The following is a 24,711-nucleotide window of genomic DNA, read 5'->3' as shown; positions in this document are numbered from 1 at the left end:
CAGCGCCGGGCGGCGGAAGCGGCTGTCCCGCCGCCGTTTTTTTTAAAGATACCAATAGTTTAGGTAATTAGTGACCCAGCCCAAAAGAATTCATCCAATTATCTCTAAAACTAAGGGAGTAGCACCCTAAATAAAATTGCTGGTATGTCGTGTGATGAGTCACAACATTTCCCCCCCCCCCCTTTACTTACAATTTTGTTTCGACTTTTATTTTGGGTGCTACTCCCTTAGTTTTAGAGACAATTGGATGAAATCTTTTGGGCTGGGTCACTAATTACCCCAACTATTGGTATCTTTTAAAAAAACGGCGGCGGGACCGCCGCTCCCGCCGCCGTTTACCGCCGCCACAAAAAAAAATTTTTTATTGCATTTCTCGCCGAATTAGGCAATTTGGAATCATTTGAGACCATGTTATTTTTTTCGAGAATTTGAAAAAATGACTAAATACCCCGCAGGGTTGCTTGTAAGGCGAAAAATTTTTGAAAAAAATAACATGGTCTCAAATGATTCCAAATTGCCTAATTCTGCAAGAAATGCAATAAAAAAATTTTTTTGGTGGCGGCGGTAAACGGCGACGGGCGGCGGGAGCGGCGGTCCCGCCGCCGTTTTTTTTAAAGATACCAATAGTTGGGGTAATTAGTGACCCAGCCCAAAAGATTTCATCCAATTATCTCTAAAACTAAGGGAGTAGCACCCAAAATAAAATTGCTGGTATGTCGTGTGACGAGTCACCACATTCCCCCCCCCCCCCTTTACTTACAATTTTGTTTCGACTTTTATTTTGGGAGCTACTCCCTTAGTTTTAGAGATAATTGGATGAAATCTTTTGGGCTGGGTCACTAATTACCCCAACTATTGGTATCTTTTTAAAAAAAACGGCGGCGGGACCGCCGCTCCCGCCGCCGTTAACAGCCGCCACCAAAAAAAATTTTTTATTGCATTTCTCGCCGAATTAGGCAATTAGGAATCATTTGAGACCATGTTATTTTTTTCAAGAATTTGAAAAAAATGACTAAATCCCCCGTAGGGTTGCTTGTAAGGCGAAAAATTTTTGAAAAAAATAACATGGTCTCAAATGATTCCAAATTGTCTAATTCGGAGAGAAATGCAATAAAAAAATTTGTTTGGTGGCGGCGGTAAACTGCGGCAGGCGGCGGTCTCGCAGCCGTTTTTTTTTAAAGATACCAATAGTTGGGGTAATTAGTGACCCAGCCCAAAAGATTTCATCCAATTATCTCTAAAACTAAGGGAGTAGCACCCAAAATAAAATTGCTGCAAGTCGTTTATGAGAAACACCCTATAGTATAATCCACCCGCCCCCCCCCCCAAAATTAGGTGTTTGGGGGTAATTGGGTGGTCAACGATAATTATAAAATCAAATATAGGCCTACAAAACTTGTATCCTAAAGTTTGCTCCATTTATCTCAAGTCGTTTATGAGAAACACCCTATAGTATTATTCACCCGCCCACCCCCCAAATTAGGGGTTTTGGGGTGGGTGGGTGGTCAACGATAATTCTAAAATCAAATATAGGCCTACAAAACTTGTATCCTAAGGTTTGCTCCATTTATCTCAAGTCGTTTATGAGAAACTCCCTATAGTATAATTCACCCGCCCCCCCCCCCAAATTAGGGGTTTGGGGGTGGGTGGGTGGTCAACGATAATTCTAAAATCAAATATAGGCCTACAAAACTTGTATACCAAGGTTTGCTCCATTTATCTCAAGTCGTTTATGAGAAACATCCTATAGTATAATCCACCCGCCCCCCCCCCAAAAAAAAAAAAAAAAATTTGGGGGGGGGTGGGGGGTCGACGATAATTTTAAAAGTAACTTTGGCCCCATAGAAGCTTATATCCAAAATTAGCTCCCTCTAGCTCTAAGGGTTCTCGAGTAAACCCCCCCCCCCCCCCTGCCCAAATGGTTATTTTCCACATCCCCCTTTATGTTAACTTAAAAAAAAAATTGTCTATAGTTCTTTTCAATAAGAAATACACATATTTAGTGAATATTATCGTTCTACTACTATTTTTAAGCCTTAAAACACACACCTTTACGGATTTTACTAGAAACCTACCTCTCCATTTGTTTTATTTAAACATCCACAAAATTAAAACTTTAAATCAGGTTTAGAGTGTCAGACGTTTGAGTATAACAAATATAAATGTAAATTTGCTGCAAAATTGCACAAACAGGATACTAATTAAGTACAACTAACATCATTAGGACTTGCTAATAAATAATAAGCTTCGGTTAAAAAATTTTAACTTGTCCTGGGAATCAATATTCCAACAAGGATGACAACATCCATAAGTAGAAAAGCACAAAAAATCGTGGATGGAAATACGTAAAAGTAGATTTAAAGTTATTTATTAAAAACAAGAATAGATTTATTGGAGAAAATAAACACGAAACCTTGTTTTATTTTTAATGATGACGACGGTCAAAGTAGATTACATAAAAGATTCTCATAACAATGGGAAAAATTATTTTGATACTGATGTCCCAAAAAAGTTTGAAAATTGGACCAAAAACACCAAATATATGGGAAAATGTGTAAAACATATTAAAATAGCCAAAAACCTTATAAAAGGCAGTCTGACCGCCATGGTTGTTTTCTTTAAACGACGGGAAATTTAATTTTGATATATATAACTGAAAAAAATTTGAAAATCAGACCATTAACACTTAAGATATGGAGAATAAAGTGAAAAAATACAAAAATAGCCTAAAACCTGCAAAAAGGCAGTCTGGCCGTCATGGTTGTTTTCTTTAAACGACGGGAAATTTAATTCTTATATCTATAACTGAAAAATTTTTGAAAATTGGACCATAAACACTGAAGATATGGTGGAAATATGAAAAATACAAAAATAGCCTAAAACCTGCAAAATGGCAGTTTGACCGTCATGATTGTTTACTGTAAACGACAGGAAATTTAATTTTAATATCAATAACTGAAAAAATTTTGAAAATCGAACCATAAACACTGAAGATACGGAGAAAAATGTGAAAAATACAAAAATAGCCTAAAACCTGCAAAAAAGCGGTCCTACCGCCATTGATGTTTTATACTTAATTGTGCTCCTTAATGATGGGAATGTTGTCAAAAAATTTCAGCATTCTATCTTTTATAGGAGCTGAGTAAATCCCATTTCCCCCATAGCGTTACGGACTGACGGACGGACTGACAAAAATACGCTACTAAAAATAAGATGACTAGGATAGTTATATTACAAAAAGTGTTGTCTAAATCATTCTCAAGTATTAGAGGAATCACCTGCAAAGTTTGAAAACAATAGGACAATTCTAACATGCCTGAATTAACGATTAGAGCTATCTGCGACGGATGGATGGACCGTTATTTAATAAAAGCTTCACTTAAATTTTTTTATTATTACTAAATTTACTCTATAGTGTGCGGGTTTAACATAAGCAGGTTTTTTCTAGGGAAGGATTGTTAGCCCCACCCAAACCCCCTGGGCGAGGGGAAGTGACCAGAATTCAGTCTGGCATCTACCCTGGAACCTTTCCAGCACAGTGGGACTCTTCTGGTGTAGCTCCTAGGGTCATTGATGCACAGTGCAGGATGGACGGCGTGCACGTACCTAGTCTCCCACTCTATAGTACATATCAGAATAGTCTTAGTGAAGATACCTTATTTTTTTTGTATAAATATTCTTGTTTGTTTAAGATTAAAAATGTCACAAAAAAACTGGGATATACCACGGAAAAGGACAAAGTTTTAACAAATAATACAGGACATAAAAGATTATGTTGGAGGAAGGGAAAAAATCTGCAATTTCACTCAAATTGCCTTGTCGAGCTAAGAATCACCAATCCCCCTATTTTGAAGGAAGTTTTTGTTAGTCCGGTTAGGTTAGGTTATATTGGGTACAGGGACGTCCAAGCTTTTACTGAAGGGGTAAAATGAGGGTTTTCAAAGTTTTAAATGGGGTAATCTAATGTATTTTTTTTATATGTTTTTTTTTAAGTTTAAGGGGGGGTTAACTCCCCTTCACCCCAACCCTTAAAATTGGGTAGCCCCGTGATTAACGAGATTTTAAGCTACAAACACGACACACACAAACAGACATTCTATTACTTTTATATAAAAGATAAATATATAATTGGACAGTAAAATAATTTTATTGTGAAGTTTTTATCCCTACCCCATCCAATATCTGATATAAACAATGGAAATTTAAGTTCTCAACAAGTATTGACTAGATTTTATGAATGATAGAAATGGATATAATAATATTATTACATGGATGTTGCACCAGATTTTTGTGTACTCTCATAAAGTGATGCTCGCAGCTGATTAAAATAATGATACCCCCCATACACCCCCTTTACTCCTTCCTACTGGATGAACGAACGGACCAATACAAGCTAAATTGATGAAAAAGGGGGGGGGGGGTAAAATGTGGTGACTCGTGCCACGACATACCAGCAATTTTATTTTGGGTGCTACTCCCTCAGTTTTAGAGATAATTGGATGAAATCTTTTGGGCTGGGTCAGTAATTACCCCAACTACTGGTATCTTTCAAAAAAAACGGCGGCGGGACCGCCGCTCCCGCCGTCCGCCGCCGTTTTCCGCCGCCACCAAAAAATTTTTTTTTCCATTTCTCGCCGAATTAGGCAATTTGGAATCATTTGAGACCATGTTATTTTTTTCAAAAATTTTTCCCCTTACAAGCAATCCTGCGGGGGGACTTTTCTCGCCGAATTAGGCAATTTGGAATATTTGAGACCATGTTATTTTTTTCAAATTCTCGTATATCAAGGTTTATCTTAAATACAGTACTTCTCCTGTGATTTTGAAGATATTGAAACAAAATCTTTTTAGGTTGGTAAGTAAAAAAATATTTGAATTAAGAAAACGGCGGCGGGACCGTCGGGACCGCCGCTCCCGCCGTCAGCAAAAAAAATTTTTTTTTTGCATTTCTCGCCGAATTAGGCAATTTGGAATCATTTGAGACCATGTTATTTTTTTCAAAATTTTTTCCCCTTACAAGCAGCCCTGCGGGGGGACTTTTCTCGCCGAATTAGGCAATTTGGAATATTTGAGACCATGTTATTTTTTTCAAATTCTCGTATATCAAGGTTTATCTTAAATACAGTACTTCTCCTGTGATTTTGAAGATATTGAAACAAAATCTTTTTAGGTTGGTAAGTAAAAAATACTTGAATTAAGAAAACGGCGGCGGGACCGTCGGGACCGCCGCTCCCGCCGTCGCCACCAAAAAAAATTTTTTTTCCATTTCTCGCCGAATTAGGCAATTTGGAATCATTTGAGACCATGTTATTTTTTTCAAAAATTTTTCCCCTTACAAGCAACCCTGCGGGGGGACTTTTGATGGGTCAGTAATAAATATTTGAATAAAAAGGAGAAGCCAAGAATTTAAGATATACTATGATAAACGAGAATTTGAAAAAAATGTCCCCCCGCAGGGTTAGTTATAAGGGGAAAATTTGAAGAAAAAAAATATGGTCTCAAATGATTCTAAATCGCCTAATTAGGCGAGAAATAAAATAAAACGGCGGAAAATGGCGTAGGACGGCGGGAGCAGCAGTCCCGCCGCTGTTTTCCGCAGCCGTACCTCTGCCATTAGTTACCGCCGTTTTCTTAATTCAAATATTTTTTACTTACCAACCTAAAAAGATTTTGTTTCAATATCTTCAAAATCACAGGAGAAGTACTGTATTTAAGATATACCTTGATATACGAGAATTTGAAAAAAATGACTAAGTCCCCCCGCAGGGTTGCTTGTAAGGGGGAAAAATTTTGAAAAAAATAACATGGTCTCAAATGATTCCAAATTGCCTAATTCGGCGAGAAATGCAAAAAAAAAATATTTTTTGTTAGCGGCGGAAAACGGCGGCGGACGGCGGGAGCGGCGGTCCCGCCGCCGTTTTCTTAATTCAAGTATTTTTTACTTACCAACCTAAAAAGATTTTGTTTCAATATCTTCAAAATCACAGGAGAAGTACTGTATTCAAGATATACCTTGATATACGAGAATTTGAAAAAAATGACTAAGTCCCCCCGCAGGGTTGCTTGTAAGGGGAAAAATTTTTGAAAAAAATAACATGGTCTCAAATGATTCCAAATTGCCTAATTCGGCGAGAAATGCAAAAAAAAAATTTTTTTTTGGTGGCGGCGGAAAACGGCGGCGGGCGGCGGGAGCGGCGGTCCCGCCGCCGTTTTTTTTGAAAGATACCAGTAGTTGGGGTAATTACTGACCCAGCCCAAAAGATTTCATCCAATTATCTCTAAAACTAAGGGAGTAGCACCCAAAATAAAATTGCTGGTATGTCGTGGCACGAGTCACCACATTTTACCCCCCCCCCCCTTTCCCCCTGTCAATATATCCATGTATACCAATCCTATATCCATAATGATAGATAAAACTTAACCTTTAAATCAAGCACAATCCGCCTTTAATAGGAAGAGACTACTTATTTTTGTTCGTAGCGAAGCTACTCTTATATTTCAATATGCCTGTTTGTCAGTCTGTTCAAAACACTAAGGGTAAATATGATTTTCTCGGCTGCTATTTAAGATACAGCATTGTTGTATTAGCCAGATGGGAGTAACATTTTTTTTCAGGGTATGCTTAATACTTATTCATTATCCATTCTTTAAATGATCTTCAGTTTCCTGATTTCTGTTTCCAGTATGGCTTCGAAACCGATTAATATCCGCTGTATTGGAACCGGTTCCAAGCAATACTGAAAAATCATTTATCGTTCGTATTATAGACATTTTTTTACAAATAGTAAAATGAAATATCATAATATTAATACCAGTTTTGTTAGCCCATGCCTTCAAACTCTCGGGGCTGACACAACCTTAATTAATCTTATTTATCGTTTTAAAATCCGCGGAAAGCTGTCTATAATACAATGCGATAAAAAAATATTTAAAAAGTTGACATCATGACTTTAAAAACACATAAAAAGATCAAGTATCAGAAAGTAAAACTTTTATTACTAAGCAATATTAAACTTAAACTTTAATTTTAAAATAATATTAAAAATTCTAGTAATGCAAATTCTTATAAAAAAGTAATAGGATGTCTGTCTGTCTGTACCGAAAAACTGCTATTCCGATGTGGTTCTAGTCTTTATTGTAGCTTCTTATAGGTCTTGGAAAGGTTTCACTCCCTCAAGGGAAATAACTGTAAAAAATTACCCCCCCCCTCCCTCGCTAAACGCAGGTACTTCAATAACTTTTCCCAGTTAGTCTGTTTATTTATTTAGATCAGGTAGGGTTAGGTTATACTGCTTACTTAGTAACCACGCAGGGGTCATTCACAGGGGGGAAAAAAAACTCCCCCTCCCCTTATTATAAATTTTCTAAAGCTAGGAGGGGGGCTCGGTGCTTAACAGACACGATGAGAGAAAGCACCAATGGTTCCTACTAAAACCATTTTACTTCAATATTTATATCCCCTATACAGTTAAGTTATATAAATAAAAAATTCATGTGTTTAAAAATGCCTTGCTACATCAACAATGGGTTAATCCAAACAATATCTGAAATCTTGCTGATTTTTACAACAGCTGGTTGTTCATACAAAAAATATAATTTTCAGTCAAAAATATATAAAGCATGGCCCGGCAGCCGCGCGTAATACTCATATCTAAACCCGCTCGTGTGCATAAAATAAAATGGATTAGTTTAGCAGTTTTTGAGATTTTAAAGGACTATTTTATAAGTAAACTAGATATTATGCCCCTATCATTAAGATGACCAGAATTCAAAGATTAAAAAAAGTAGCCTTAAACCATCCCAAGAGTGACTTTAATCTAAAAAAAATAGCCTAAAACCTTCTCGGAACCTACGTCTAACTTCCCTAAAAGGGAGAACGTGATCGCTTTAGTATAGATTGATAATGTAAGCTTCAGACAAATAAACCTTACTATTTTATACTTTTACTAGCGGCTACGCCCCAAGAGGCCTCTAGGGACACGTAAAATGTTTCTTTTCAATCTATTTTAAAATCAGCTATTTACCAAACATATTTTTTTCACTGATACATTGTGTTAGTTATGTTTTTAGCTGACTGCAAGTTAGTCTGCAGGGCGACGTTTTTTTTATTTTTGTCGATTTGAAAGGGGAGGGTGGTTGTACCCTCCCCCAAAATAGTTATAAACCTTTTCGGGACATATGAGAATCTACCCTGTTAAGGAGAACCCGATCGGTTCAGCAATCAGCGAGATCCTTCTGTACAAACAAAGAGACAAACACACACATGATGTTACTTTAGTATAAGGATAGGACGTCAAACATTTCCTTACTTGAAAATTAGCTTAGATTTTTTGTTGATATTGTGAAAATATAAATATCTACTGATCAAAGTACAAAATCTCTCTCTCTCTCTCTCTTGATGAATGATTGTAAAAAATAACTTTTGTTGCTATCAATTCAAGGCTAAATATATCAGATTTAGATTCTTAATTACAAAAATATTTGACACTTTAAAAACCTAAGCTATTAAGTATAAATCAGTTTTGTTTAAATGTAAATAATTTTGAAACTCTTGATCTTTAAAAATATTTTAACAGGTGGCTTTTAGACAAGAGAAGATATTTTAGACTTATTTTTCTTAAAATAACTAGCGGTTACACACCTAGAGGCTTCTAGGAATACTTTCCATTCAAATCTATTTTTTTGGAGACCATTTCTCTTGCAGGATGAAGGCACCCTACCCCAGATTATTCATAAACCTTCCTTAAACATTTTATAATCTTCACTGTAAAGGAGAACCATATCGGTTGAGGGAATGGAGTGATTCTTCCCTACAAAAACAGACAGACATCTTGTTATTTTTAAGTAAGGATAACAAAGTAAAAAACCTTATTATATATATCAACAGCATAAAAATAATAAATATTAATCTTAAGAAAATTTTTCATTGATAATTCTCAGGGGTATTAGGGGATAAGACAGTGGACTATATATTAATGCACACCTCTACAAATTACATCTTTTGTAGATTAAAATTAGTGGTTGAAAAGTTTGGACACTTGAATGACAGTAGGGTTGGCAATCCGGATCCGGAATCCGCCCAATTTTTGAGCCAATTTTGGAATCCGAATCCGGAATCCGTTTTTTAATTGCGGATTCCGGATTCTTAATTGGTAGGCTAAAATTAGTGTCTTGAGTTTTTACTTTTAACTCCCTCTTTTTAAAGGCAAAGCCTTTTAAAATACTGCTAGAATCCGGAATCCGCCACTTTTTTTGACGGTTTCCTTTAAGTATCCGGAATCCGAATCCAGCCCAAAAATTCGACGGATTGCCATCACTAGAGGACAGTGTAATTTACAGTCTAATGTCCCCTCCCTGCCTGACAATACTGCATTATAATATGATTTGACTTACTTAGTAGGTTGTCATTTACATGTCAAGCCGGACTCTAAAGTTATAAGACAATGGCCGATAGCATGATTTACTCACCCAATGATCATAAACTAAATTACCCCTTCTGTAGATTACAATGAGTGGTTGAAACGTTTTGACACTTAACTTAATGAACCAACCAATCAGATTTATTAAACTAATAAGAAACCGTTAATATAAAACTTTGGGGACTAGTGTAAAAAACAGCCCAATGTCCCCTCCCTCCCTGCATGTCATGAGCCAAGGAAGCAGAAATAATCCAATTTAAGTCAGTGATAATCTTATGCAAACGACGATGACAACATCCGTTAGTAGCGAAGCACAAAAAATGTATGGATTGACAAACGGACATACAAAGTTTTTAGGTCTTCTGTTGCATAACTGACAGACTGACTGACAAGAGTATGTTGTATACTGGATGCGTTTTGGAAAGAGGTATCTTCACAAAAAAAACAGCAACCTATAATAAATAACTGCCAAGAAAATCTTATTCTACAGAGTTAGGACGGACGGCCGGAAATCTATAATACAAAGTGGAACGATGTCTGTCTGTCTGTCTGTTTGTTTGTACCGAAGGATCTAGCTAAACGCTGAACTAATCTGGTTCTCCTTTACAGGGTAGCTTCTCATAGGTAACGAGAAGGTTTATAACTATTTTCTTGGGGGGTGAGAAACCCCAAACCCGCCAAAAAATGAAAAATACCCCCCCCCCCAAAAAAAAAAAAATTTCTTTTTAGAACTAAAATTTAAAAAAAATACCTAGTGGGGTTGACTAGCCCTCCCACAAAATAATTCTTTTTCTTTAAATCTAAAATACGAAAAAATAGGTTGATCAAACCTCTTAGGGCAAAGCCCCTAGGCGAAGCCGCTAGTTAAATTATAAAGTATCTTTCCTACTTAAAAGTTACACTGTATTGGCAGTGGTTAGAAACCCATTGTTTTATAAACTCAATCTCTCATTTATTGCCATAAAAAAACTTATTTTCAATTATATTTGGTTGGTACTAACAATCAGTGTTCACCCCCCCCTCCCCACCCCCTCAATTATTTAAATCCGCAGAAAGAGAACTTTGGTTTATCAAAAGATGTGGATATACATCCCAAATGATGATAAACAAAATTATCCCTTCTGTAGATTATAATTATTGGTGAAAAAAAGTTTTTCCACTACTTTGGAACCAACCAATAAAAATTTAATAAAAGCTCTCAAAAGTTTTTGAGATAAAAAGATAACCGTGATTATAAAACTTTGGGTACCAATGTATTTTAGATTCATGGATAAAAATAGAATAGTATTAATCCCTGTACTTTTAAAGATTTTAGTTTATGTATATTGAAAAATGAGACCACATGTTGATTACTTAGCATATATACACAGGGATCTAAGGGGATTAGACAATGATGATACACAAAATTACCCCTTCTGTAGATTACAATTAGTGGCTGAAATGTTTGAGTATTCAACTAAATGAACCAACCAATCAAAATTTAATAAAGTCTCCAAAAATTATGAATCAAACAAATAAGAAAACGTTATTATAAAACTTTGGGGACTAATGTAATAAAAAGCCAAACGTCCCCTCCCTCCCTGAAATATACTATACATGTACACATCACTCTACAGAGGTAAGATACTCTTTCATCTACTTATCACTATGCTGAAAGTAAACATTAAATTAAAATATAACAGAAAAACCCATAAACCACAGAAAGCGTTTATAGGGCAAGGTTATAAAACACAAATTTCTTTTAAGAAGATTTAATAAACAAAAAAAAGATATTATAACTTTCTAATGGCGGCTGCGCCCTAGCATTTAGTGATCAGGAAAGTGAAGTGCATGAAAAATAACCTGAACCTATCCTAAGCCTTAAATCTATGAATTAAATAGCCGAAACCCAACGTTGGACCAATGTGAAGCTTCCCTTATATGGAAAACTCGAACAGTTTAGTAGTTACCGTAATTTCATGCTCAAAAAACTTACTAATTTATAAGTATAACATATTTTTAAAAATTTAGCTAGAGTAGCTGCGCTAATATGGACATAAATATGAAAGAGTTTGATATGAGCCAGGCAGATTTTTAAGAACAAGTTAAGATTGAGGTCTCTGAATTCAGTTTTAACAAAACCTAGCTCCTTTATACATTACTTTATAACAATACTATAAGTACATATAACATTTTTTTGGGACTTTACTTTCATAGGAAATAATTCTATTTTATTAAACAGTTACCTAACAATTAAAATGATTTTCACATTTCATCAATCAAAATTTATAAAAACTATTTTTTTTTTTCAATCTTATGATATTATTCACTATATGTACTTCCTATTATTTAAAGTAGTAAGGTTTTTATCTAAAGCTTAAGATCTTTTTAAACTACTGAGCCGATTGAGAAGTTCTACTTGAATGAAGCTTCATACAGGTCCCTGGATGGTTTTAGGCTATTCTATTTTCAGCTTTAAGTCTTGTGGGGGTTTTAAGCTATTTTTATACCTCCTACCCCTTCTAACACAGCGCCGCTAGTTTTGTTTTAAAACTTAATATTTTCAGAATCAAGTAATTTGGAAACTAGTTTAGACTTGTCCAAATAAAAAAAAAATAATCTTTAAATATGGCTGACACGCAACCTTTGGGAGGCACTGCCATCAAGCCAGTAGGATGGGACAGAAGTGGCTTTGAGGCATTCAGGTTTAGTTATTCATTTTTTCTTTACAACAAAGCTATGATAGACAGGATTTTTTGCACTTTTGCGGACTAGTGTAATAATCAGCCAAATGTCCAAGTACATATTGTGTGACCATTATGACATATTTCTATTAATAAAGGGGGGGGGGGGGGGGTGGTTTAATGCAACCATCTCGTATCAATGTATAAATGGCACTTAGAATTGGAAAAGTAATAGCTAACGGCTCAGCCGTTTAGCTATTTTTTGGCTATTTTCAAGGTAAATCCATCACAAAACCTATCTCCACAAAATACTCTTTGCCGCTCCAAAACGTTTTCAAATGGTTTTAACCAGTAGTTACTGGTACTAAAAATCTAAAAAAAAATTTTTTTTGTATCATTTTACATGATTTAAAGCAAAAATATGTTTCAAAAAGTTGATTCCTACGTAATTTATGACAGATTTGCCCAAAAAGTAGCCAAAAACAGCTTAGACGTTAGCCATTACTTTTTCAACTTTTGTTTGATTTAGGAAAAATAGACCTACCAAGAATTACTCATCCAAAATTTGAAATTTTAGGAGCTATATATGCAGTATATATTAAATTTAGTATTTGGCATTTATTAAACAAGGATTCTTATAACCTACTTCTTGAATTTTTCTATTTTTAAAAGTTTATAGGAAACTATTAATAAAATAAAAATGAATCTGTTATAACTAATAATAAAAGCCAATTATTTATAGGTACTTTGTGTATAACCCTGAAACTGGAGCAATCTTCTCAAGAACTCCCATGTCATGGGCCAAAATTACTGGTTTCTACCTAATTTACTACACCCTCCTGGCAGCTTTCTGGTTGGCCAGTCTCCAAGTATTTTTCCTAACAATTCCAGACAGATACCCCAGGTAAAGTATATATATTGTACTAATAATATACAATGCGATTGGTACTTATTATGAACTTCAGGCCAAATACTTATCACTATGAATCAAAATAGAAAAGGGTTCAAAGTATTGAGAAAAAGGTTCAGAATATGTTTAAAGGGAGGGGGCCGGTTGTGACACTTTTTGAAACCAAAACTACAGGAATTTAAGAGTTACTACAGCAATGAAATTTGGAATGACAGTAGCTGGTTAGACAATGTGGATTTTTGAAGAAAAGTTAATGAAACCCCCACTACCCTTTTTCCCTGCCAAAAACAATTCGGCGATAACGGTGGTTCCACCACCATTTCTTTACAGTTCCACATTGTACTCTTTAAAGCAACTGCCATACCAAATTTCAGTGCTGTAACTCATTTTTTAGTTGAGTTCATTTGACTTTTAGTTATGGTTTCTAAATGTGTCACAACCGCCTCCCCCCTTTCAACATAAATAAAACAACAAATCTATAGTATTGATGTATATAAAGAAAATTACCTCCATCCCTTTTCAATGACATTTTTGATCTGCTACTTCTACTACTTGGCTGTGTTAATATTCCTGTTACCATTGCACATACGGGCAACCAGGGGATTTTATTCACCACCCCCAAATCAAGTTTTAATCATTCTATGAGTATTATTATATCCATATTACATCAGATTTCAAAGGAATCGTAAAATTACGCTTTTTAAGTAAGCTTTCTAATGCCTGGAAGTTAAGAAATGCAAAAAATTTCTTACAGAAAAAGGCATATTTTGTGTGTTTCACCAACAATTTTAAAAGTATTATAAAATCTCTTAGAATTAACGTAATTAGACAAAATAACTTTTGTTGAGTCATGCATTACATGTATATTGAGAATATAAAAGAAAAACGCACAAATTGAAGATATTAGTCCTACATAATTCTAGTTGAAGTCAAGATTTTAGTTTATTTTTGTTTGTTTTAAAATCAACATTTAAGTAGACAGTATCAGGAAACATGTTTTCACCGGGTGCCACCGGCTAAAAAAGCGATATTTGATTACCAAAAGACATATTATAATCGCCAGTACTGGTTTCATTTACCCCCCCGCGCCCCCGTAGGGGTTTTTTGCCTGTTTTCTGAAGGTGGGTGCACAAAAACTTTGTAAGAAAATGCTTTTAAAGTCAAAATTTAATAACATAGTTGTTTTATTTCATTAAATCCCTGCTTTATTTTACCTCTAAAATATATGGTTTTTTTCAAGTTTGATATTGCTGCGCTAATTTATTACATAATTCTTCCTGTCAATATTGTAACAACCCGAAATTAGAATCTTAATAAGGGATATATAATTACTTGCCTGTTGCACCATATTTTTTCCAACTAAAATGAAATGGTCTTTCCAGCATGCTAATATAACGATATCCCCTCCCCTCATACTGGACGTAAGAACTGACCAATAAATGAGGACTAAATTAGCAACCTAAATTGACAACAAAATTTACCCAGTTATAATATCCACGTATATTATGTCTATTATTTTAGAGTGTTTAGATAAATTGGAAACACTATAAAGCTATTCAGTATGTAATTTACTATTAAATTTAAGCATTTGCTCTTTAATTGACCATATTCGCAATTTATCACAGTAGATTTTTTGTGCTTTGTTACTTATGAATTGTATCATCCTTATTGTTTTCCTTAGAGGTTGAGATAGATAGATAGTTGGATGATGGATAGATGGATAGATAGAAAGATGGATTGATAGATGGATAAATAGATGGATAGATAGATGGATATATAAATGAATAGATAGATGGATAGATAGATTGATAGATAGATGGATTTTGCAATTTACCACACTAGATAGATGGATAGATGATAGATATTGCACTAAATGGTGGGGAGGGGCTCTTTATGTTCGAAGTTTTAATGTAACTAAATAATTGTTTCTAAGGATTATTACCATTATCAATGATCTAAAGGGATAAGACAAAGGTCAATATAATTGATGTACATTCCCAATTATAAAACACAAAATTACCTCTTGTATAGATAAAAATTAGTATTCAAAACATTTTAACACAGAATTGTAAATCTTTGGCAACTAGTGTTATAAACAGCCAAATGTCCCAAAGGTTTAGTTAATATCCAAATAACGTGGTGTTCTTATAATTAATTGAAATTGTTATGTGTCTCTCTATTGGTAATGCTTTGTTTTTAAATTATGTAATTACTTGGTCTTCATTTTAAAATCTGCAGTTTTATTTAGGAAGGGAGGGGACATTGGGCTGTTTATTACACTAGTCCCCAAAGTTTTAAAATAATTTTTTTTTATTTTTTGGCCTAAAAACTTTAGGAAGTTTTATTGATTTTTTATTGCTTGGTTCATTAAGTAGAGTGATGAAATATTTTAATCACTAATTGTCATCTACAGTAATCAATTTCGTAATATAATTTGATGTTTCAATATTATGTAGGTATATACAATATACAATGATACATATATTAATCGGTCATTGTTTTGTCTCTTAGATCCCTGTTTGTTAATTAACCCTTAACAGTTGGGCCCCTTGTCGCACATTTATCGGTCGGGGGGGGGGGGGGGGGGAGGGGGTTCTTTTTGCAGGTCCCCTGATTGATAATGAATTTCCGACTACAAGTGATTCAAAGTCAATTTTCGCTTACTTCGCTCTTTTATTCAACAACCTTTGTTACTTTTTTACTTAAAAATTTCAAAAAGCTGTTATTTTCTTTTTTTTGAAGCTACAAATACAAATTTTTCAGAAAATGTTTATCTTTATGTAAAATTTATATTATAAATCTCAAAATATAAATTTTGGCGGCTGCAGCTGTACTTGGCAGCTGCCAGCCGCCGCAGTCGGCGGATGGTTGGAAAACGGCGGCGGATCTTTAGGAAATTTCAATACGTTATGTAGACATACAAGAAAAGCTTAAATTTAAAATTTGAAGTCTCTAAGTCAAAAATTGCGGTCACAGGAGGCTTTTAATGATTTCTAGAGACCTGGAGGATCAGGACCTTCAAGATCATACCTGGAACCTAAAATTGACTTGAATACTTATATTTTACATAAGGGTTTATGATATTTTAGTAAGATAAAAGGCTTTGTTTAAGTCAGAAAAAATGTTTTGGCTAGGGTTGGGCCGGATACTTTTTTGGCCGGATACCGGATATCCGGCTGATTTCAAATGCCGGATATCCGGTATCCGGCCGGATATCCGGCCAACGCCGGATATCCGGCAAATATCCGGTTATCCGGCCAAATTACCGGATATCCGGCCGGATAACCGGCTAAATTACCAGATATTAAAGTAGCAAAAAAAATTTATTAATAAACTTTTGAGATTTCATATATAAAATTTACATAAAGATAAACATATTCAAACAATGTTCTTCTAGCTTCAATAATAAGAAAATTATAGCCATTTAAAATTTTAAAAAGCAGAGATTTTTGGTGTAAAATATAAAAAAAAGTTAAAGCCGGATATCCGGCCGGATAGTTTCAATATCCGGTATCCGGCAGGATATTGAAAATGGCCGGATATCCGGCCCAACCCTACTTTTTACCTGGATGAACCTGTCAGGATTGCTGGCATGCAGTGCCCGCCAGGATTGAGATATTCAAAAAATTCCAACTCTCAGTTATGTGTCATAGCCATAGTTAAGAAGTCACTCATTTATAGCCCTCTATCTTTCACACACAGAAAATATGATAGAAAAAAACGGAGGGGAGGAGGGGGGGGGGGAAACGACCCCCTCCCCCTAACTGTTAAGGGTTAATATACAGATAAACAGTAAACAAGAATCATAATTTCATTATAAATATAGATATTAGTTTATAAAAATTGATGTCAATCATGCCTACATTTATAATGGATTTATTATCACTGAACAAACTTGTAGCTGACTAAAATAAGGAATTCTCATCCACCCCCTTTACACCATCCCCTCCCCTTCTACTGAAATGAATTCCCAGGCCCCAACAACCCCTAGTTTGACACTTTGAACACTAAAATCGGACTACAATTGACATAGATACACTTTAAAGGGCCCAAAAAGCTAGTGATAGAGTAGCTGCGCTACTGAAAAATTTTCATACTCCTCTGATAAGTTAAGAAATGCATTCCCTGACCTCAAACATTCTAATTTGACATTTTGAACAAGAAATTCGGGCTCTAAATAATTAAATCCCCTTTTTGGCTGATATGCCCCAATGTGCATTGGTCGATTTTCAATATCCTAATTGAGAGTCAGCACAAGAATATTGTGATGGGGAGATACAGTTATTTAACCCTTTCTCCCTCTAGTGTTTTACTCTAGTAATAAAACTGTTTTTGAATCTTTATTGGACTTCCTATTTTAGATGGGTTCTTGATGATTCCCTCATTGGTTCAAACCCAGGTGTTGGAGTGAAACCCATTCACAGTGACAAACACATAGACTCAAGCTTGTATGTCTTCTACTCCTCTGACAACAAGCAGACTCCCACCAACAAGGAGGGAGAAGGAGAGAGAAATGCTGACTGGAAGACAAGGAATATATAGTTCTTCTATTATTTCTCACATAAGCTTAATTTTCAGTTAATCAAACTTAAATTTTTAAAAAGTCTAGGTAAATAAATACAATATTAAATTTCAAATTATTGATCTGAACTATTTAATTGATATAAAGGATGGATATTTACATGAAACAATATGAAGATACAAGAGGACTCTTTGAGTGCCCAGACAACAATGCTGACAAGGTATAATTTTCTTTTAGTCAGTCAGCTGACAATGAAATAAGTTCAGCAAATAAGAAATATATAAACACTAGTAATTTTTTACCTTCTAAGTCAATATGGGTCTAATATTTTTAAAAGCGAAGCTTTTCTATAATTAGGGTCGGTCCGTCCGTCCGTCCGTCTGTAACGGATAGCTTTTTTCGTCAATTTAGACATGTTGGAATTGTCCTATCGATTTCAAATTTTGCATGGTGATTCCTTTAGTAGTTAGGTACGATTTAGAAAGCGTAGCAACTCTATAATCATTACCAAAATGTCCGTACGTCCTTTTTAAACATGTTGATTTTTTAAATTTTTTAAATAGCTTTTTTCCGTTAATTTAGGCATGTTAGAATTGTCCTTTCGATTTCAAATTTTGCATGGTGATTCCTATAATAGTTAGGTACGAGTTAGAAAGCGTAGCAACTCTTTAATCATTACTAGAATGTCCGTACGTCCATTTTTTCATGTTGATTTTTTTACATTTTTAACAACAAATTTGTATGTGACCTAATTATCCGATTTGTCTGATTTTTGGTATACTGATTCCTGGGACAACAAAGTACAATATTATAAGCGAAGCAACTCTATAATCAAGTCCTAAAAATGTAAGTATGTCCATAAACATTATCCTGTATCAAGCAGTTTTTCAACAAATTTACTTACAATTTTGCTTTGACTCTTATACATTCGCATTCTGATTATTCAGTTCTGACATTATACAAGTGTTAATGTCCGTTTGTCCTACCGTTTCAGAGCTTCGCTTTTATGGATGTTGTCATCCTTGTTTAACAACAAATTTTTATGTGATTAAATTATCCAATTGATCTGATTTTTGGTATACTGATTCCTGGACCAACAAAGTGCAATATTATAAGCGAAGCAACTCTATAATCAAGTCCTTAAAATGTAAGTATGTCCATAAACATTATCCTGTATCCAGATTTTTCAACAAATTTACTTACAATTTTGCTTCGACTCTTATACATTTATATTCTAATTATTCAGTTCTGACACTATACAAGTGATAATGTTCATTTGTCCTACCATATTAGAGCTTCGCTTTTTGGATGTTTTCATCCTTGTTAATTAGAAATGAGATAGAAGAAACTAATTCTAATGTAAGAAGACTAACATCATGTATAGCTTTTCTAAATAAACAATCTGCATTTTGCTAGGTATTAAGGGGGGGGGGGAAGTTTTGCCACTTTCGCTTACTCCGTGATTATTGGGCTAGGTATTAAAGTTAGACTATAGGTTATTTGGAATAAAAGTTTACTTTTGGGTAGTAGCTCACGTATTTTTAATCATTTTTTGGATAACCCCACCCCCTAGCCCCCCGGGGCTCAAAAACCCCCAAAAATGAACCTAACTTTAATTTTCTCAGGAACAATTTAACCAATCGAGATGATTTTTTAAACTTAAGCTTTTATGCTTATAAACTACCTTCTAGTTTAGAAGTCACCCCCCTGCCGCCAACCCCCAGCCCTCCGGGGCTCCAAAAAACCCTAAAAATGAACCTAACCTTAATTTTCTTAGGAACCATTTGACCAATAGAGATGATTTTTTAAACTTAAGCTTTTATGCTTATAAACTAACTTCTAGTTTAGAAGTCACCCCCCTGCCGCCAACACCTAGCCCTCCGGGGCTCCAAAAAACCCTAAAAATGAACCTAACCTTAATTTCTCAGAAACCATTTGACCAATAGACATGATTTTTTAATCTTAAGCTTTTCTGCTTATGAACTAACTTCTAGATTAGAAGTCACCCCCCTGCCTCCAACTCCTAGGACTCCGGGGCTCCAAAAAACCCTAAATATGAACCTAACCTTAATTTTCTCAGGAACCATTTGACCAATAGAGATGAATTTTAAAACTTAAGCCTTTATGCTTATAAACTAACTTCTAGTTTAGAAGTCATCCCCCTGCCGCCAACCCCTAGCCCTCCGGGGCTCCAAAAAACCCTAAAAATGAACCTAACCTTAATTTTCTCAGGAACCACTTGACTAATAGAGATGATTTCTTAAACTTAAGCTTTTATGGTTATAAACTAACTTTAAGTTAGAAGTCGCCGCCAACCTCTAGCCCCCCGGGGCTCAAAGAAACCCTAAAAATGAACCTAACCTTAATTAAAATTTCTTATTTGAAGAGTTAGAGGTACATTTATTAAACCAAATATGCTTATTTTTGGATGTTATTGACATATTTGCTGAAAAAATTAGAATCGGCCTCCAGGTTCAGGTGCTGCAGGCCTCCAGGTCCACTCTGGAGACAGGTAAAATTAAAATTTCTTATTTGAAGAGTTAGAGGTACACTTATTAAAACAAATATGCATCTTTTTGGATTTTATTGACATATCTGATGAAAAAATTAGAATCGGCCTTCAGGTTCAGGTGCTGCAGGCCTCCAGGTCCACTCTCGACAGGTGAAAATTAAAATTTCTTATTTGAAGAGTTAGAGGTACACTTATTTAACCAAACATGCTTCTTTTGGATGTTATTGACATATCTGCTGAAAAAGTTTTAAATCGGCCTCCTAACATTCTTGAAGATAAAATTTAAATCGGCCTCTAAGTTCAGGTGCTGCAGGTCTCCAGGTCCACTCCTGAGACAAGTAAAAATTAAAATTTCTTATTTGAAGAGTTAGAGGGCAACTTATAAAACAGAATATGGATCTTTTGGCTGTTATTACTATTTCTGGAGAAAAATATTAATTTGGCTCCAAGTTCAGATATTCACCTGGCCAGCTGCAACCAGCGGTCACCAAGACGCAGGTAAAAGTGTCCATATCAAAAAGTATCAATGAATATGATACCTAACATGTTTTTAAAAACTGAGAAAAAAACAGCGAAAATATCTGAAAATACCCCCAAAAAGCCATCTAGAAGCCTTCAGTACCTGGAGGCCGATTTTATTTTTTCTTTAAATATGGTAATATTATCCAACAAGATGCTTATTTTCTTGTGAATTGACCTCTAACTCTAAAATTAAGAATCTAAATTTTTTCATGTCTAGAGTTGAACTGGAGGCCTGCAGCACCTGAACTTGGAGGCCGATTTAAATTTTATCTTCAAGTATGTTATTAACATCAAAAACAATGCATAGTTTGTTTTATAAGTTAACCTCCAAATAAGAAAATTTATTTTTACCTATCCAGTGTCCACCTGGAGGCCTGTAGGACCCGAACCTGGAGGCCGATTTTAATTTTTTCAGCAGATATGTCAATAACATCCAAAAAGAAGAATATTTGGTTAAATAAGTGTACCTCTAACTCTTCAAATCAGAAATTTTAATTTTCACCTGTCGAGAGTGGACCTGGAGGCCTGCAGCACCTGAACCTGGAGGCCAATTCTAAATTTTTTCATCAGATATGTCAATAAAATCCAAAAAGTAGCATATTTGTTTAAATAAGTGTACCTCTAACTCTTCAAATAAGAATTTTTAATTTTTACCTGTCTCCAGAGGGGACCTGGAGGCCTGCAGCACCTGAACCTGGAGGCCAATTCTAATTTTTTCAGCAGATATGTCAATAACATCCAAAAATAAGCATATTTGGTTTAATAAATGTACCTCTAACTCTTCAAATAAGAAATTTTAATTTTACCTGTCTCCAGAGTGGACCTGGAGGCCTGCAGCACCTGAACCTGGAAGCCGATTCTAATTTTTTTCAGCAAATATGTCAATAACATCCAAAAATAAGCATATTTGGTTTAATAAATGTACCTCTTACTCTTCAAATAAGAAATTTTAATTAAGGTTAGGTTCATTTTTAGGTTTTTTTAGCCCCGGGGGGCTAGAGGTAGGTGGCAGGGGGCTTCTTCTAAACTTAAAGTTAGTTTATAACCATAAAAGCTTAAGTTTAAGAAATCATCTCTATTAGTCAAGTGGTTCCTGAGAAAATTAAGGTTAGGTTCATTTTTAGAGTTTTTTTGGAGCCCCAGCGGGCTAGGGGTTGGAGGCAGGGGGGTGACTTCTAAACTAGAAGTTAGTTTATAAGCATAAAAGCTTAAGTTTTAAAAATCATCTCTATTGGTTAAATGGTTCCTGAGAAAATTAAGGTTAGGTTCATATTTAGGTTTTTTGGAGCCCCGGAGGACTAAGGGTTGGTGGCAGGGGGGTGACTTCTTAACTAGAAGTTAGTTTATAAGCATAAAAGCTTAAGTTTAAAAAATCATCTCTATTGGTCAAATGGTTCCTGAGAAAATTAAGGTTAGGTTCATTTTTAGGGTTTTTTGGAGCCCCGGAGGGCTGGGGGTTGGCGGCAGGGGGGTGACTTCTAAACTAGAAGTTAGTTTATAAGCATAAAAGCTTAAGTTTAAAAAATCATCTCTATTGGTCAAATGGTTCCTGAGAAAATTAAGGTTAGGTTCATTTTTAGGGTTTTTTGGAGCCCCGGAGGGCTAGGGGTTGGCGGCAGGGGGGTGACTTCTAAACTAGAAGGTAGTTTATAAGCATAAAAGCTTAAGTTTAAAAAATCATCTCAATTGGTCAAATTGTTCCTGAGAAAATTAAGGTTAGGTTCATTTTAAGGGGGTTTTTGAGCCCCGGGGGGCTAGGGGGTGGGGTTATCCAAAAAATGATTAAAAATACGTGAGCTACTACCCAAAAGTAAACTTTTATCCCAAATAACCTATAGTCTAACTTTAATACCTAGCCCAATAATCACGGAGTAAGCGAAAGTGGCAAAACTTCCCCCCCCCTTGCTTATATATAAATACAATTGAAGTGATACATAACATTTACTTTGTTATATCTATTTCTTAATTATAACTGACATACTGATAAGTTATTTTTAGAACAAGGGTAAATGCAGATTCAATGTAGCTGACCTTGGAGCCTGTGGAGAAGCTCCCTATGGATATATGCCAGAGGATGAGACTATGAGCCCATGTCTGTTCATCAAGCTGAATAAGATCTATGCTCTATCTCCCAAGGCAGTTGATGTTGAGAAGCTGGATGAACCAGAATATGATGAGATGTCACCAGAGCTTAAGGTAGGTGAAAATATTGGACTTATGGACAGTATTGGCAATGTTTGATGAAGAAACATTTTAAGTAGATGGACGCAACTGAATAGATGTGGAAGAGTTTGATCACTTACATTGCATGTATCAATTTCATGTTTTATCTTTGATAATTAATCAATATCTTATAATTCTTAACAGCCTTGCAAATTATTTTATTATTTATTACATTTAAATAAAAAAGTGTAATACAGGATATTTCATCTACATAATTTTCTATTTCAGGATATCATCCGTGGAGCTGATGACAAGGAACAAGTTTTCTTTGATTGCTTTGGAAGGTTCCCGGCTGACAGTGAAGCTGTTAAGCTTGAATTCTTCCCTCCAACTAGGTCTGTGTCCTTGAAGTATTTCCCATACAGAGGGGGCAACTACCATTCTCCTTTGATGGGTCTTAAGGTAAGAATTTTCATTACTGTTGGCTTTATGCCACTCTAGGAGCCTTCCCCCAAGAGGGTTTAGAATGTAACCTCTAACATATTTTTATGATGGGTTTAAAAGCTTGAAACAATGATTCAAACAGTAGGAATATTCCCTGGGAAGCAGAACCTAAGTATTCCAGTGATTCCTTATATTTTTAAATTATAATATTGGACAGCAGACATTGCCCTTCTATGAATTGAATGTTAAATTATAATTAAATACAATGTGATTATGTTATATTTATGATTTCAGATTGAGATTCCCAAGAATAGGAACAACAAGAACCCCGGTCAGATGGTCCACATAGAGTGTAGAGCCTGGTATGAGGGAGTTCAACACGACAAGAAGCACAAGGCTGGTCTCACACAGTTTGAGGTCATGATCATGTAGGTTGTAATGATCTAGAAGACCTTTTAAGTTAGTCATGCTATCATTTTTTTATGATCTGTAAGGTTTAATGGTATGAATCTATTCAATTGCGGACTTTGACGAATTAAGCTGCAAAGGAATTGAATAAAGATCCAGAAAATAGAACCTTGAGATCAATAACAATATTATTCTTAATGATTTGGTTTTGATCATAAATGTGTTTTCTTTGAGCAAAAACATTAAGATCAATGTTTGGCCAAGATTATACAAGTATGACTAAGGCCATTTAATTAAAGATGCTAAAGTCTGAATAAATTTAAACACATAGAACAGAACTCTGCCATTGTTAATTGTTATGTTTGTAATGTTTTGTTGAAAAAGAATAAATCATAAAAAAATCTATTTTTATTTAATGTTGAATTCGGCTAGAAGACTTTTAAAAATCATTTAGCAATAACCATAACCAGGACTACATAATCCATAAAAGCGAAGCTCTAAAATTAAATGGTAGGAAAAACAAACCTTAACACTTGTTGAATGAAATATTTCTAAGTGTTTTAATACTTTTTACTTTTGTTGATTTTATTTATAATGAAAACCTGCATTTGGAAGTTATAACAAGTATCAACACACAAAAACTCAACTTTTGACCCACTTATATTTTCCAGGGGGGAAGCGGACATTGGCCTGTTTATTATAACAGTCCCCAAAGTTTTAAAATGCCGTTTTCTTAAGTAGCTCAACAACTTTGGGGACTTTTATTGATGATTGGTTGGTTCATTAAGTTCATATCCGCCTAATTTTTAGCCAATTTTGGAATCCGAATCCGGAATCCTTTTTTTAATAGCGGATTCGGATTCTTAATTGGTGGGCTAAAATTAGCGTCCTGAGGCTTTTTCTTTCAACTCCCCCCTTTTGAAGTCAAAGATGATCATCATTATATATAATATCTTTAAAATCTGGTTTTTTAATTTAAAAAAAACGCCTTTTAAAATATTGCTAGAATCCGGAATCCGCCAAAAATAAGAATCCGGAATCCGCGGGAATATTTTTTTGACGGATTCTTGTAAGAATCCGAATCCGGTCAAAAAATTTAACGGATTGCCATCCCTAATTTCAACCACTAATTGTAACCTACACTAGGG

General features: G+C 35.0%; 2 protein-coding genes across 3 annotated transcripts in view; one reads left to right on the top strand and one right to left on the bottom strand.

Annotated features, from left to right (window-relative positions):
- Nucleotides 1-24,711, bottom strand: part of LOC145329184 (double-stranded RNA-specific editase 1-like) — a 53,799-nt gene that overhangs the window by 17,131 nt on the left and 11,957 nt on the right. The window lies entirely within an intron of this gene.
- Nucleotides 11,944-23,980, top strand: LOC145329176 (sodium/potassium-transporting ATPase subunit beta-1-like). The gene is made up of 7 exons (XM_080173209.1): nucleotides 11,944-12,103; nucleotides 12,825-12,986; nucleotides 17,354-17,526; nucleotides 17,664-17,734; nucleotides 22,547-22,744; nucleotides 23,000-23,173; nucleotides 23,450-23,980. The coding sequence occupies exons 1-7, from the start codon at nucleotides 12,027-12,029 to the stop codon at nucleotides 23,585-23,587; spliced, it is 993 nt and encodes a 330-aa protein (XP_080029335.1). The 5' UTR covers nucleotides 11,944-12,026; the 3' UTR covers nucleotides 23,588-23,980.

The sequence above is a fragment of the Acartia tonsa genome, chromosome 10 (genome assembly GCF_053477335.1).
Source record: "Acartia tonsa isolate MP-2025a chromosome 10, ASM5347733v1, whole genome shotgun sequence".
NCBI lineage: Eukaryota > Metazoa > Arthropoda > Copepoda > Calanoida > Acartiidae > Acartia > Acartia tonsa.
The sequence above is the reverse complement of the archived record's forward strand: the minus strand, read 5'-3'. Positions and strand labels throughout refer to the sequence as shown.

What these genes read in the sequence shown, in the direction of transcription:
- LOC145329176 (XM_080173209.1), top strand. Translation starts at nt 12,027, where the DNA reads ATGGCTGACACGCAACCTTTGGGAGGCACTGCCATCAAGCCAGTAGGA. An exon ending in AGTGGCTTTGAGGCATTCAG is followed by an intron (nt 12,104 to 12,824) that starts GTTTAGTTATTC and finishes AATTATTTATAG; the next exon opens with GTACTTTGTGTATAACCCTG. An exon ending in AGATGTCACCAGAGCTTAAG is followed by an intron (nt 22,745 to 22,999) that starts GTAGGTGAAAAT and finishes TTTCTATTTCAG; the next exon opens with GATATCATCCGTGGAGCTGA.